The 16816-nt window shown below is 44.8% G+C and overlaps 1 protein-coding gene across 2 annotated transcripts in view; it reads right to left on the bottom strand.

The window, feature by feature from the left end:
• grid2 (glutamate receptor, ionotropic, delta 2) overlaps positions 1 to 14533 on the bottom strand; it is a 377520-nt gene extending 362987 nt beyond the window's left edge. For both annotated transcript variants that reach the window (XR_004761248.1, XM_035379838.1), the window contains exon 1: positions 13562 to 14533. Coding sequence is in view for 1 of the 2 variants with exons in the window: in XM_035379838.1 (XP_035235729.1) it covers positions 13562 to 13649 (88 nt within the window). In the remaining variant the exon portion in view is untranslated. The remainder of the gene's footprint in view (positions 1 to 13561) is intronic.
• Between the last annotated feature and the right edge of the window lie 2283 nt (positions 14534 to 16816).

The raw sequence follows: 16816 nt of genomic DNA, 5'->3' as shown, positions 1-16816 counted from the left end.
GCTATTCGACAACAGAGGCTGGATATGTCCCAGAGGCCGATTGTTCATTGCCAGAACATCACTTGTTTGCATGTTCTCCCCGTGCCTGCGTGGGTTTCCTCCAGGAACTCCAGCTTCCTCCCACAATCCATTGACATGCGGGTTAGGCTACTTGGGGGAGGGGGGGGGGGGGCATTAAGAAGGCAATGCTGTAAAAGAGCATGTGTGTTAAATCAACCCACCCTACTTAAATAAGGCTAATAAAACATTTTTTTTAAATAAGAACAAAACCATGGCTGCAGATTAGCAGGTTTTCACACATGACAAAACTTTTGTGCTCTTGTTTGTCAATGAAACACTATCAGAATATATAAAGCACCGCATTGTATTTCAGATCTAAGCCACACAATTTCTTTTTGCTGAAAATTGGTGTGGAAGACGCACGCCGTTTTCAAAACACTCACTTTCCAATTAAAGAGACTTCTGAATTATCGGCTGCCGAGTTAAAAACCCTTGAACCAAAATTGTTCTCTTCGATAAGTGATCCGATAAGTGCATCTTAATTAATGCTGGTGAGATGACACAAAAGAGATTTGCCACAGACTCGACAAACAAGCATTGCTTTTCTTGTTTTTTTCTGTTTTTTTTTTTTTGTTTTTTTTCTCATCAAAATCCACAACAACATTAAAATTCCTCAGATCCCTACTCGGAAGCTTCCTGAGATCTAACAGTGTGGCCTCCAGACATCCCCGAAGGAACCTGCGCTTTGAAGCCAGGGATGGTCTGCCTGCCCTGATACCCATCCCAAAGCCTCGGAATCTCGGGAAGAGCAAGAACCAATCCAGACCTCAGGGTCATACTACCCAGCATTCCCCGGGGTACATATTACATATAGGGAGTAGATATCAGTGTCAGCCTCCAACACGACAGCCCACAGCGGTTCACTGCAGCGCTTGTTATTCTCTCCGCAACAAAGCAGCCCGGCGCTCTCATTTTCCTTACATTGAACCCTACAGTACTCCATTGCGCATTGCTCACTTTCCACAACAATAACGCCCTTTGATGTGCGCTGAGAATTCCCGGCACAAAATGGCTGACGCGCATCACTTAGGTGGGTGCTACCGACTGGCGGCGGCGGCGGCGGCGGCTGAAGTGAATTTCCTGTAAAAAGTCTGCTACACGATGTTATGAGATTGCAGTATGGGGAACATTATATAAAATCATATTCCATTATTATTATTTTTTACCGGCTACATCACCTTCTGTTTTTTTCCCCCATTCTCACCCCTGCTGCACTGCCCCCCCACCCCCACCCCCCTCGCTTTATCCTTCATGAAAACTGCCTTAGGGAAGAGCAGTGCAGTTTAGCACATTAGACGGGCATTCCTTTCCCCTGCATTAATTATGATGTTGAGGTGTTATTCTCACCGACGCTAACGCTAACCGCAAACACACCTCCGTACAGCACCCACAACGAAGGCAAGCAACCACACGAATCGGCCTCTGACCTTTTCCGCGAGAACGCGGAGAGCACCGTCCCGTTTCAGGGTTAGCGGGAAATCAAAGGAATTACAGGGGAAAAAACAACAATATCCGCGCGATTAGAGCAGGCTTCCTCAAAAGAGGATTTAGAGCTTAACTTTTTAAGATTTACAAGACTTATGCTGAGGACAGACCGTAATTGAATACGGCATTTGCATGAGGATTACCGCACGAGTTATAATTCATTTTATTTCATACATCGGAAAGATATTTCTATCTCGCCAAACAGACACACACAACCTATGTTTACATGCTCTGATTGCTTGGGGGCAAACATCTGGGAAGTGGAGGTAGAGATGGGATGTGCTTCAGTATCCAGCCACGGGCCAGAGTGAAATGTGGAGGGAAAAAAAAAAAAACTAGCATTTTCTTGCAGAGGACTGGAGCGAATTTGAATGCAGGAGACGAAATTATTCAGCGAGATCTTGTTTATTTCTTAATCTACCTCCCACCTTGTGCGCTATCCCACACACAGAGCAACGCCGCCGCCGCTGCTGCTTTTCGGATGCTATTCGTGAATCTAATTGCAGTCTTTATCAGACCTGCAAAAAGTCCAGAGGAAACGCTTCTGGAATGTTCCCTAAATCCCAACGCAGCAGAAGACAGCAGGGAGGCGAGCATCTGACTTACATATTCTACAAGGCTGTATTATTCACCGTTCAGCGCTGGTGTTGGTGGTCGTGGTCAGTGTTGCTGGTCATTGTGACTTTCTGGTGCTGGTGTTGGCGGTCGTTGTCAGTGTTGGTGGTCGTTGTCAGTGTCGGTGTTGGTGGTCGTAGTCAGTGTTGGTGGTCGTAGTCAGTGTTGGCGGTTGTTGTCAGTGTTGGTGTTGGCTGTCGTTGTCAGTGTAGGTGTTGGTGGTCGTTGTCAGTGTTGGTGGTCGTTGTCAGTGTTGGTGGTCGTAGTCAGTGTTGGTGGTCGTAGTCAGTGTTGGTGGTCGTAGTCAGTGTTGGTGGTCGTAGTCAGTGTTGGTGTTGGCGGTTGTTGCGAGTTGGTGCTGGTGTTGCTGTTGGCAGTTGTTGTCGGTGTTGGTGGTCGTAGTCAGTGTTGGTGTTGACAATCAGTGTTGGTGGTGGTGTTGATGCTGCTGGTGTTTTCTGATGTTTTGCTCTTGTGCTTAGAGCTGCAGCTGGTGTTGACGTTGCTAGTGCTGGATTCATGTTGATGTCATTATCCCGTTGCTCTTTTTGTCGTTGTTGTTGTTACTGCTGTTGTTGTTGAAGGGCAAGAAACGTGAAACAGTTCAGATCAAAAACAAGCCAAGGAATAATAAATGTGGGAAATCACAGGTTATGAGAAGAGAACTAGAGGTAATTGACATAAAACCAGAAACAAGTAAATAGAATTCAAAAAATAATGAGGCATGAAACTCAGAAATATTGTGCAATTTAGGAAAGTCAGGCTTGTTTAAAAATGGTAGGCCAATGTCTTAATATGTCTAAATAATGTGAGAGTCCTAATATTGGCATTTAGTTCTGTAAAAGGGGAATTGACAAAAAGGTAATTAGAATGTTACTATTATGGTAAAAACTCAAATCTGGCATGCTTTCATGAAAATAGCAGTAAACTGTTCTCATTATTTATTTATTTATTTATTTATTTATACAAAGTGATCTAAAATATTAAACAGTTAAATATATAAAGTTAAATATTAAACAGTTAAATATAGTTAAATATGGAAACGCAGAAAAGGATCCTTCCAAGTCATTAAGTGTGAAGATGCAACACAAGTTAAGTCGATATTTATAGGTGGCGGGTGGCCAATTAACCGTGGGACTGTAGAACCAGACTGTTTCTCAGTGGCGAGAGGTCCATCGCGCCTTCCTCAACCTACAGCAGGGCTAACGACCCAAGGGCATCGACGGCGCGTAGGACTAATGACCCGCACCCCCAATCACACCTGGTTAAGCCTAAAAGCGTTTGCGGCACGACCGGCGGGCGAGAGACGGCACTCAGAGGCCGTGTGCTGAGAAACGCGAGCGCGTCGACAGGTGAGGCCAACGATAAAACGAATCGCCGACGCGACGGAAAAATATGAGCGGGACGAGGTCGCGAGAGGCGTTATCCTCGCGGGCGTGACCGGGTCACGCGGGCGAGAGATTTGCGTCGCTTAACGCCGCCAAACCCGCTTTTATCCGGACGAGGCGTTTCAGCTCATCCGCCTTGATTGGTTTGCGTGTCGCCAGGGTAAACACACACACACACACACACACACACACGTGTCTCCTGCAGCGTTCGCTCGCCGCTTACGGTCAGCTGTCGTGGCTCAGGCATGTCAAAGGACCCGCAAAGTTAACAGAAAACAGACCGCGACGTTTTAGGGGAAGTCCGTACCGCATTCTCACAGGCAGAAACTCATTTCATCCACTGAGTGTATCACAAAAATAAGCTAATTGGGTCATTTTTAAAAATATGCACATTTTCTTTTTTTTTTTTTTTTGGTTAACAAATTCATTGAATTATTTACCGCATAAATATACAACAAATTGAGTCCATAGAAGCGATTATTATTAGATGTTCCGATCAAGAGGTTTCTCGGTCCCGGCCTATTACCATGCATATGTTAACCACGTCCAGCGGGGATTAGTGCTTGTGAGTAATACGTGAAAACTGTTTGCTCTTGCTGGTATCTATTTCGTATTTTCTTTATTTATGCAGCTGTCTACTGAGGTACCACAGCAACCGGAGAAAGTCTGGCAGTAACCGGGGCTAAGCATTTCTTTTCCGAGGGCTTACAGTATAATTAAAACAAAGTAATACACTAAATTCTGCCCGTGGCCAATGCTGATTGATGTCTTCACTGTACCAGCAGTCAGCTGGGATCGTGTTTAGTAAATAAGCGGGAAATAGCTGGAGTTCACTAGATCAGCGATTCAGAGAGACAAGAAAACTGGGGTTTTTTCCACCCCCCACTTCTGCACTTGCACTTTGCATTTCTACAAGCCAGTTGCAAGTAACAGGCTCTCTCTCTAACCCACAAACATCTCTTTTCTCTGCCTCCCTCCATCACCATCCTCCATTCTTGTCCTTCGTACCTCTTCTGCGGCTGTCCCCCTGTCTTTCCCCACATCACTAATACACACCAGTTCCACCCTGCCAGCCATCTCCCATACAACAGCAGTACACGTTCCTACAATTGTTTACTAGCACGCAGAACAGCGGCAGCTATGAGGCGGGCTAGCAGCAGTTAGCAGGTTAGCTGCAGTTAGCAGGCTAGCAGCAGTTAGCGGGTTAGCAGCAGTTAGCATGCTAGCAACAGTTAGCGGGCTAGCAGCAGTTAGATGGTTAGCAGCAGTTCACAGGCTAGCAGCAGTTAGCAGGCTAGCAGCAATTAGAGGGTTAGCAGCAGTTAGCGGGCTAGCAGCAGTTAGCAGGTTAGCGTGGCGCGCAACTTCAACAGCGGTTCTTCTTTTGCTTCCAACAGAACAGAGCTGCTTGTGAACATCACTGGTGCCCTGAAATCACAGATTTCTGCACAGAAATTCAATAAACAGCAGCTGGAGGGTTCCTCTGGACAGCAAAAAACCTAATTTGAAAAGTCGTAACACAATATATTAGTGGGGGGGCTCAGCTGTGGAGCAAGGACAGATTTAGACCGAGTCACCTGATCAAGCGTGTCATGACAAAACCCATTCGCTGTGAAGCCATACACAAGAGGATATTCTCCTTGTGGGGAGGGGGGGGGAGAAACGTCCCTGAAAATATAAACAACCAGTTTGCGGTCCGTCGTTTCCAATATAAATCCAATATGCCGCCATAGGTCTGTGGCAATTCATCTCTTGCTTACAACTAAAGTCCATACTTTTTGTTACATATAATACATTTATAGATCGACCTGGACATCCTAATGAAGCAATCCAGGTTAGGCGCTAAACTGTTTTAGGGTACAACGGGTACTTGCCCTGTTTGGTAATCGGACCTACAGCCAGGTTACAAGCAAACTGAATCCATGCTTGAAGTCTTGTGTTGTTAAAATGGGTTTTGACACTGACGCAGTATATACTGGAGCTGAAGGAACTGGACACATAATCAGCAAGCTGTCATTTTTTAATCCCGCATAACGTATGCCCTTTATAAAAACCATAATTTATTATGGGTTTTTTTCCCCCATACATAATTACTTTTGTTAGCCTGTATCGCTGCCATTTGAGATACCATTACCGCACTCTATAACTAAAATTAATGTGGAGAAGCAGCACATTAACATGATATATTCTACTTCAGTCGTGCATAATCAAGTCAGGAGCTATCAATTGCGAAAGAACAAGACAGGGCCCAGTGTGTACAAAAGCTGGCTAGTCCTTGTTTGTGTCTGTGAATATTCCTGATGGCACTTTGAAAAATGACCTCTCAAAATATGAACGCCTGGAGTTTTAATCTAGGCCACGTAATGGCCAAATCTTTGTTTGTGACTGAAAAACATCCATTTCAACATTTGGGTTTGATCTAAATGCTTGTCCAAAATACAGCAACAGTCTAGTTGATAAGACAGCTGATATTTGATGGAAGGTATGAGTCACAACGTGTCCAAATAATTCAACCTGCCAGTATGACATGGTGAGTGTGCGTTCAGTGAGATTACATCGGACTATCTGGGTTTAAAGGCCCACTCAGTAATTTTGATCGCTAATAAAATACTAATGGCTTACAACCAGCAAAACGATAAAGATGTGGTACAATAGTATATAATTATTCTCCTGATAAAAATAACAATAATGGTACTCATGAAAAGCACTTTAAAAGGAAAAACAAGTACAGTATTTAAAATAAGTGCCTGGCTAACACTACTTCCTTGTTCATCTTCCATCTTCCACACTTCATTCTTCTTCTTTGTTTTTGATATCTGAGCGCTTCTGGATTCCACGAGCAGCACCTCACCATAGAAACGAACTTGTCACTCATTCGTCGGGTTAAGATTTCAAAAGGACCTATTGGCTAACGTGTGGCCAAATAAAGGCTAAGCTTGTTGTTGCCCGGGTTGCGAAGGCGGCAGTGCAAGCCGCCCAGATGCAGTTGTGCAAACTGATGCTGACCCCAGGGCAGGATCAGAACGGCACTGAATAACTCACTCCGATTGGCCCATCATGACTAGACTCGTGCCGATTGGTCAGATTGTGCACCTCAGCGTTCTGACTAGGCAGCAAGCTAGCAAGACGGTGGCAGAAATGCCGGACCGACCGCAGTCTCTGTCACACAAACTCACCACCTAAGCCCCTGTTTTGAGCCAGGAAACACCCTGTAAATGTGTACTAATCGTGGGGCTCCAAATGAGAGGGGGTACTGATGCAGCCGGGGATTCGTCTCCAGACCAATGGCGCTGCAAGTTTTCGTCCTTCAACTCCGCACGCCGCCCACCAGACATCTTCAGCCTGTTTGTTCGCTGAAGCCTTTGATAAGAAATATTTCTGTTAGCTCACGCCGCTCTCCAATAACGAAGCGATGACTCACTTTGATCTTTTAAGAAAACACAGCTCCCGAAGCTGTTTGGAATCCCAGACACAGAACGCCGCACAGAGTGCAGGCACAAAATGGGTCCCCAAAGGAAGCCAGTGCCTCTCTCTCTCTCTCTCTGATACTGAATCTCGATAAACAAGGCTGGCATAACCAAGCTTTTAAGAAAATTACATGCAAAAATAAAAAATGCTAAGACTTAATTGAGACGTGATTTCCAAAAAAGCAACATCATGCTTCACCATGGCAACGTTAAGTCACACGGTGAAGCACGGTAAGATTGGTGGTCGTATCAGAGTCTATAAATACTTAACAATAATTTATCGCGATGAACCAGAGATACTCAAAACTGGGCCATGAAATAGTGCTGTGGTGCTTTTTCATAGTACAGCTGGTTTTCATTCTACCCCGCCAATCAAGGACTGATTTAAACCTGGGACACCAGGTGAGATCTCTGGGCGATCACTGGCATTAATCGATTTATTAAATGATTATTTATCAGGTAGAAAAGAAAAACGGCTGTGATACTGGCCTCAAGGGCCAGATTTAAGTATGCCTGCTATATACAGTAAGATCCTGTCTGACATGATGGACTAACCATACATGCATTAGAAAGGCTACACAGTTCATGCACCACCATTAAGTGCAAATGTCATGCTCAGTAAAAAGCTTTATAACAGTAATCTGGACCACTTATTCATTTTTTATGTATTATTTTTTACCAGCCAAACATGCAGGCAAGGCTATGAAGAGACTCGGCAGGTCCCTAGACGCATGCTCTCTGCTTAATAATAAAGTAAGCAAATTGAAGTATTTTGTTAAACACATAAATCTGCTTTCCCACTGTAGTGCACATCTGTGCTCTATTTCTTCCACAAATTTGGAAACTTGGTAGCAGTTTGCGTGTCAGGGAAGCATCGGCATCAGCCAATACGGCTGGATAAATACCAGTTATTGATATCAGCTCCAGAATCTCCATACCCTGCACGCCTAATAAATTCAATACAGATCCCTGATGAGAGTGCACTCAACAGGAAGTGATGCGTGAACAACATCTGCTCGTTTGACGGGGAACAGTAACAATTATAATCAGCATTGCGGGTCTATAGTGCCTTTTAAAAGAGTACCTCATCCCTTCTCTGAATTCAGACAGATGACCTTTAGTTAAAACGCAACCTGCTCCGGAACCAGCCCTCCAAAAACGATTAAAGATCGATTGTCCTCTGACTTTGGCAGAATTTAAAGTTTAGGGTTCAAAACATTCCTTCGGGACAGCATGGACATGTTAATAATAGCCAAATGGTATGATCTGAAGTCGGTTTTTTACATTTTTTTTCTTTGCATTTTATGAGTTATCTTCTGTGTTTATACTAAAGCACTTGGTAGCAGAGACATTAATCTCAATGGGACCTCCCTGGTAAAATTAAAGAAAAACAATAAAAAAACTGCATGATGAAATAACGGTATCAACTTCTGCATGACTCAAACCAATAATAATAAAAATAACAATATTAATAAGTATTACTACTAACAGCAACAACAACAATAATAATAATGTGCGTCTCGTTGAAATTTGGTACCACATGGCTGATGTCATATAGCTGCCTAGGCCTGTACACACACACCTGTCCTGTACAGGCCTGTACACACACACAGACACACACACACACACACACACACACCTGTCCAACATCTGGCACCATGAGGTGCGCTACCCTGGAGACGTTCTCGAGGTGACGGTCAGCGAGACCCCTGCGCTCCTTACCGGTTCCCACGCAGGCCTCTGCCAAAATAGCACTCCCCATCTGGTCCACCACCAGCAGCCTTGACAGGAAGTGAGATATTACAGCTTCCCCGCGTATTTAATTGCTATCACACCTGTCATTACGACGGCATTGGGAAAAAGCGGAGCGGGAACTATTATTCAAATACATGCCCTTTGAAGACGTATATATATATATATATATATATATATATTCAGGCGAATACCCTGTGCTAATGTTTCATCCCCTGCAGCGAGTCTAATGCATTCAGATCCAGTCCCATCCCCACTACGCCGTGTGTCATTTACAGTCAGCACACCGCTGCCACGTCACTCTCTCAGGGTCAATGAAAACTTTTATTGTGTCCCCCCCCCCCCCCCCCCCTTTCCCTGCCGCCCCCCGTGCGCGCCACAAATATCCAGCAGGGGTGGAGCCTCGATTGGTATGCAGCTCAGGGCCTAGCAATGCAGCTGCCTTCGCTCAGCGTGCGTCCACGGTCACACGTGTCTGAGAGGAGCCAGAAGAACCTCACGGTCTCACACACACACACACACGTGTACACACACACACACACGCGTACACACATACACGCAAACATGTACAGAAATAAACAAATGCACCCACGTCCCCCACACGTACATGCAAAACTGATACGTGCAAGCAGGTTTCCGATTTCTGATAAACACATGCAAAAAAAAATACTAATTGCTGTTTAACACGGATGCTCACACACGCACTGGTACCCAAGCATGCACACACGGCATGAACAGATGTGCACTCGTGCTTCTACTGACTATCTTCCACAAACACATGCAAGCACTGAGACACACATGTACTGCACATGTGTATGTTCACACAAGCAGGCACAGATGTGAACATGATCACAGATATACACTCGTACACAAATTTATAGGGGAAAACACCAACATTCTCTCTATCTCCATCTTTCTCCTTCTCTTGTTCTCTCCCTCCCTCACTCACTCACATGCACACACACATACTTGTCAGTCTGTGTCTCTTGTCACATGCACCTGTTCCTGCCCCCCCCCCCCCCTGCAGTGGCACAGCATCGATGCAGGTTTCACGCCAGTGACCCGGGGAGCATCTGAAGTCCCCGCTCTCCCGGAAGACGGCGACGGCGGCGACGGCGTCTGAACGCATGCGCCGCACAGCACCGCCTTGCACTCGACGCCTTGTCGCTTCCAACCACCGACGCCCCAGCCGCTACACCCCCCCCCCCCCCCACCCCCCCCCCCCCGACACACCGCGGACCAACTGATCCGTCGCGGTTCACAGTCGACTCCGCGAGTGGATAAAAGCACATTTGAAAGCACCCGGCGATGTAGCCGTGCGACGGAACGGCAAGGAGTCATCCTGACAGGTCGAGAACAGTGTGGCGGCAGTCCGCTTGAAAGGCGTGCTTTTATCAACAGTCTACCTGCGCACGGGAGAAACTTCAGCCAGGCGATTATGATTTCGGTGCAAACGCCAGAAAAGAGAGATGCAGATTATGCTTTATGAAACTACCCCCCTTCAGACAAAAAGATCAGTTTTTAAGACAGGTCTGATATGTGTTATCCCCAATATAATCAGGTCAAATAAGAAGACATTGGAAAATACACTATGAGCTGAGAGGTGTTGAAAATACAGTCGTTTATGAAAATCTCTACTGGGACAAAAACTAGGGCGAAAAAGCATTATTGGAAAAACTAAATTGGACTGGAAGTGTCAGGCAATTAATCAAATCCGCGTTCAGCCGCGTTTTTAAAACACTCCTAAAACGCTAAAAATGTGCACATGAAATCAGTTCACCTAGATTTCCCTTCTCTGTAGAAGAGGTGCGGCTGTAAGTGGGACGGTATTTTTGGCGCTCATTATTTCCATTTGCGTTAGTAGCCCACTAAGCCCGCGCACCGAACGGGGGTGAATGCGTCGTATGAGGAATGGATCGGGCAGCTCGGATAATACCGGGGACTTTGGGGCTTTCCACCGACATAAATCACAGTGACTTTCTGAATAGCCTCATAAAGCGCCGTGCCATTGCAATTCAGCACACGGCGCGCGGGCTCTTTCTTCGGCATGCAGATCATTAGGAGGCTCCTCAGCAATCAAGTAATGCGCGTGATGAAATGCTTCCACCAGTCGCCGGAGCGCGCGCGGGGGGGGGGGGGGGGGGGGAGGCTGAAGCATCGCATTTAGGTTGATGTCACCGATTCTTTCTCTCTTTCTTTTACAGCTAGAAAGAGATTAGAAAGGGATTACTTCTAACGTCGCCAAAGTGTTGCTTAAAATAGATCGCTCTCCCATATAAATCCGAAGGTATTTTTGTGCAACAATGTTCCCCGCGTATTTGGAAAGCAACACCATTCAAATTGAACTGCATGAATTCTCGTGCCAGTTCGATCAGAGCATTTCACAAAACGAACACGGTCGTTTGTATCTGGCTTCTCGCGCTTGGCTTGCAACAGTGTGCTCACAAATATGAATACAGATGAGTGCGAAGTATTTTCTGGGCAGAAAAAAAACCTTTGCAGACGCAACCGCTTATGTAAGTGATCTCTCTCTTACAGCGATGAAAGCGACTGGCGGCGGAAATTAGGTATCGATTCAAAGGCTACCGAGAAAACAGGAAATCGTGAATTGTGAACAAAAGTTTTTTTGAATTTTTATCATGGAAATATGTTTTAATACATTTATGCTGATCTATAAACCATAAACTATATTAATTAAACTATTGTTAGTTAAGACTGAAAGGTAAACGGTACTTAATTTTAATGTTATGGTTCTAGGGAATTTATTATTATTATTATTATTATTATTATTATTATTATTATTATTATTAATAATAATAATAATAATATTGGTGGTGGTGGTGTCGTTGTCACATCTGTCTTCGGTGTCATTTTTTCATGAGGTATGTTGATCATTTCATGTGTCGCCTAAACTGAACTAAATCCAATTGATGACGTATTCGTAACCCCTTTAGAGGGAACGTGCATCTCCTTCCAAATCCTGACTGCGCACCTTGTTCACAATGGAGACGCGCTTCCTAAAGTTTCCACTGATTGTCACAAATCCAGGTTTAGGGGTTCTTTTTTTAACCTAACTGTTTCCACGCAACAAATGAAGCTTCGAAGGAACAGGTCGTTGGAGCCTAGCGTCCACTTCCAACCGTCCTACCGAAAGCACGAACGACCGAATGACGTGCGAACAGTCAGTGAAATCGGACCAAAGACAGACAATTCTTCCAAATCTCGCTTCAGGTCAAACTGAGCGATAGACCGATTAAGACATAGGCTAATTATAGCCATACGGAAATATTTCTAGAATGACTTTCCATGTTCTTGATGCGTTTGATGAACATTAAAACGTGCAAAAAGACTGGAAAAAACACATAGGCTTCAATAGTCCACTGAAATAATTTGCAACAAGTGTAGGGACGAGTCGGCACACAAGCACCCAGTTTGAACATAGCTCCAGTCTGGAATCACAGCTGCAGCATGTAATTAGACACACGGCATAAAATGAAAATAAAAGAAACACAAAGAACGGGACATACAGTGCATTTGGGGGTAAATACGCGCCCGCAGACTCGTGCCTGGAATAACTTGTGTTGTAAATAAATAATGAGGCCCAACTGCAGTGTTAAAGCATAGGGACATGCATTTTTATCAAATATCTATGTTTAATACGAAGCTTCGTCAACACGTCTACACATATCATCCCTCATATGCTCTCCTATTTCAGGGAACCGAGTCGTACGCGTTGACCCATTTGGAACTCTCCTCTTTTTAACCGCGCCGCCGCTTCACGGCCACTCCGCGTCCATCCTGCCAGGCGGCTGCCCGGCGCAGCCGCCCCGCACAACAAGCACGCGCACACTCACAGACACACAGTGTCAGGGAAATGACAAGAGAGAGTGCGACACTGGCACTGTGCTCTACTTGTGGCTCGCGGCTGCACGCGGAATCTTAAGACGACGCAGATATTCCAAAAGCATATAAAGGTCTCAAATGAAATCACGTCGCGTTCTCAGTTTAATACCACCGCGTCTACGATTTCATATGAATAAAAAAGAAATGTCAGCAAATCCACTTTATGTGTTCGCTGGGTGCATTTCCACACCCGCAGCGTTTCTTCTCCGTCCATAGAAAATCACGTAGACCAAATACTCAGACCACCTGTTTTCACCGACACGCGCACCACATAGGATATTTTAAAAACAGAAGATGCAAACCAGGCAAACATATATCAAACCGTAAACCAATCTGATAAATAAAGTCATTCAAAAAAGTCAAATAAAAACACTGACCGTTTCCGAAACGGGTAGGCCTGCAACTGAAATATAAAATTATGCGGAAAGTAATGCTATGCGTCTGACCCATGCACGTGAAGTTTTCTGTATTTTGACGAATATATTACCGAGATTTCCAGAGGACATTTTGAACAGGCTCGAGCTATTCGTGTAGGGATGAGAGAAAATGCTCGTCCCTGCGGTGGTTCCACACACCATAAGCCATTAGAGGAGAAATTCCTTCCACCCAATTTCATATGCAAATTGACATTGTGATTTTCGCAATGGGTACGAAAATACACAGAAATGCAGCACTATATGTTTTTTTTAAAAACACAGAAATGGTAACCGCAGTAAACTCGCTGCTTTCCTCACGTCGTTCAACCCGTTCGCATTGGTAAACTAAAATGTATAAATTAAATACATTTTGCCAAACATGGACACGCGTGAGCTTTAGCTCAAGCCAACAAAAAAAAACGTCCCAAGGAAACTCCTCTATTGACGTTTCTTTGGGAGAAAACGTACAACTTACCGATGTGTATAATGGAATCGGAGAGCACAGGATTCCACCTCAGACTCCAGGACACGGCCAGAAACAACACAGTCGGTATAACTTTCATTTCTCCCGCAGTTTAAGGCTGTTTTCCCCTCGGAAATGTCGAAGCCAAGATGCGTGCGAGGTGATAGTTTTAAATCCCGAGCGGCTGTGCACGCTTGGCAGTGGACGGAAACGCTCCAGGAAGGGGCGTACGGTCTTCTTTGCAACCGCCTCGCTTTGGTGCTTTTTTACCTAATTGTAGCTGCTTTCAGTTGAGAGAGAATTTTTTTAAATCTCCAGCAACCCTGTTAAAAAATTCCTATGAACGTCAAATCATCCTGAATTCACACGGCTTCCTCTCATCGCCACCCAGCAAAAAACTAATCCGATCCGATCCGAACCAGGAACAAAATCAAATCAAATTTCGACTGCTAACAGGATCCCCCCCTCCCACTGCGTTTCTGACATGCAGGTCCGGTCTGACTGAGAACGAACCGAGACTTGTGCTTCACAGACGTTGCATTATGCTCAGCTGAAACCATGGGCAAAATAAGAGGTGAACTTCCATATTTCGAGCAGAAGCAACTGAATGCAAGGAAGTTAAATATCCGTATCAATAAAGGTATGCACTTAAAGACGTTAAAACCAACGGACGGAATCAGATTCCTGGTTTTATAGGGTTTTCCATATTCCAATAAAGCAGCCGAGCACTGACGTTCCCTCGTCTTTTCAGTGAAAGAGATCCGGGGCTTTAGTCTCCACAGAGCGCGAGATGACGGCTCCGCATGCGGATGCTCGCCGGCACTGGTCGGGTGAGGTATGCTGTCGGGGAGAGGCGGCCGGAGGAGAGGAGCAACTGCTCGAGCAGCATCAGCAGCCTGCCGCGCGCTGTCTGGAAGTGAATTACCTGAGAGGGAGACAAGAGAGAGAGAGAGGGAGAGACGGAGAGAGAGAGAGAGAGAGGCACACAGAGGAGGGGTGGGGGGGGGGGGTCCGGGGGGGTAGCAACACAACAATCTGTGAGTCTCTAGCTCCTCCCAGTCCGGCTACAGCCACTTCGCTCTTCCGCAGTGCACACTTATCGTGGCTCCTCGAGTCTTCTGCTTATGAAAGAGGGGTTCGCGAGAATACCAAAATAAAACCGAATTCAGTGGACATCTTCCCTTCTGTATTAATTATATGTGATTGGAGAGGCACCGATTTTATTCTACTGATTTATTCTCGTAAATGTATTTCAAGGGGGAAATCATGTGGGCCATTAACCTTCATACGTTAATAGATTATTTTTTGTGCTTTACCAAATGTCTAAAAATGTTTTTGCTTTTGATTACACCAGTATGAAAAGTATGCGATGAGCTTGCTGTTTGTTTGATTCTTTATTGCAGTCTGACCTTGACTCCCCTTGAAGTAGTGGTGGAGGCACTAAACTATTTCTGGTCGGAGAAAGATTGCAAATGCATTTTTAAAAAGCTCTTATAAAATGTAGGCTACACGGCAAGTGATTTATTTGCAGTTTCATTATCAATCACATCCACCAACTTGTGTGTCTTGTGTAATACATGATATGCTATCATGTCCTGCTCTTGGATAATCTTATAGCTTACATGTCAACAAACAAAAATATATGTAACTATCCTGTTCCTGTCAGATGAAATTATGTTCTGTAATGATATACAGAATAATACAAAATGGTATCTCAGGTATTCATTTAGAACACGTAAATGGGCAGCTACAGGTACAGATTATTAATACTTTGTAATTATGGATTTACACATACAGCATTATTACAAATTCACTGATGTATATACTAATTTCTGGTTCATGCAATCTGCAAGACTTTGTTTATTCATTGTTTATTTGTTTATTTTTTAAGTCTATATTCTTGATGTAACCCTGAGGCTAACACCAAGCATAGAATAATTAAAAAAACATTTATGTAATTACAAATTATGTAACTAAGAAAAGTTGCCTTGAAGTTACAAAGCACTCGCTTAACCACAGCGCAGATGCACAGACACATGTGTTACGTAATTTAAGTGTGACCTCTTCCTGTCTGTGCAAACATGACCACAGGTTTAACAGTAGTGTCACATCCCTGAACACAGAAGTGCTGTGGTTGATTATTTTTCCTCACCTCAACACTCTTCACCAATGGTTAAAGACCTGGGAAGTCCACTCAACACTCTTCACCAATGGTTAAAGACCTGGGAAGTCCACTCAACACTCTTCACCAATGGTTAAAGACCTCAGCAGTCACCTCAACACTCTTGACCAATAGTTAAAGACCTCAACAGACACCTCAACACTCTTGACCAATGGTTAAAGACCTCAACAGTCACATCAACACTCTTCACCAATGGTTAAAGACCTCGGTAGTCAGATCTTCAGCACAGTGTGGCTTTAATCACTGGTAATTGTCAGGGGCACATCACTGCAACAATGCAGGTCATTCCCTATGGGTTATAATCAATGCAGCATATGGAGTACTGAGATTTAAGCATTAGCATGGCTGAAATTAATGCAACACTGTTAGACGGACACTGTGAGGATGAGACCAAAGACACCGCAGTCAGGAAGCCACTGAAAAACATCAAATTAATTACGACTAATTGTTCATTTCCATCAAACGGGCATGGCTGTAGTAACGTCACACTGATCAATTGCGGGAGTCGCTTGGTTCTGTCCATTATCCACGGCCCGGAGAAGAATCGTTTGTTAAGCAATCACATTAATTGATTTTCTCAAATTGAATGGATATTTGAACGTCTGTGGTGTGGTGCGATCACAGCAAGTTTCACAAACAGTCCGACATGCAATTTCAGTTTCAGAACGGTCACGGCTGGGCCACAGAACGCAGTCACACTGCTGCAAACATGAGACCACCTGCATTAAGAATCTGTCCGAGCACCAGTTTGTGAACTGTTCTGAAATGTCACCATGGAAACCCTTGATGATACTGGAAAGTGTGGTATTAGGGAGAATCCAGACAGCTTACTCACCACAAGTAGGAATCAAAACTTTGTCGTCCCGCTTCGCGGCACAGCGACTCTCCCGCCAAATGGCTGAGTAGCTTGACGAAGCGGGGTGTCCTGGCGTGAGGCTGCACCTAGCAACACCCCCTGCCTGACTGCCTGGGCGTCGGCTTCTAGGTGTTGGTGATATAGGCTTTCAATGGGGGGCGGGGGGCGGGGGGTGCACCAAACAAGGGGAAAATGAGAAAATGGAATGCTGCACTGTGTTCATGATATT

The sequence above is a fragment of the Anguilla anguilla genome, chromosome 10, assembly GCF_013347855.1.
Source record: "Anguilla anguilla isolate fAngAng1 chromosome 10, fAngAng1.pri, whole genome shotgun sequence".
NCBI classification, from domain to species: Eukaryota; Metazoa; Chordata; class Actinopteri; order Anguilliformes; family Anguillidae; genus Anguilla; species Anguilla anguilla.
Note: the sequence above shows the minus strand (reverse complement) of the source record. Positions and strands in the feature narration are given on the sequence as shown.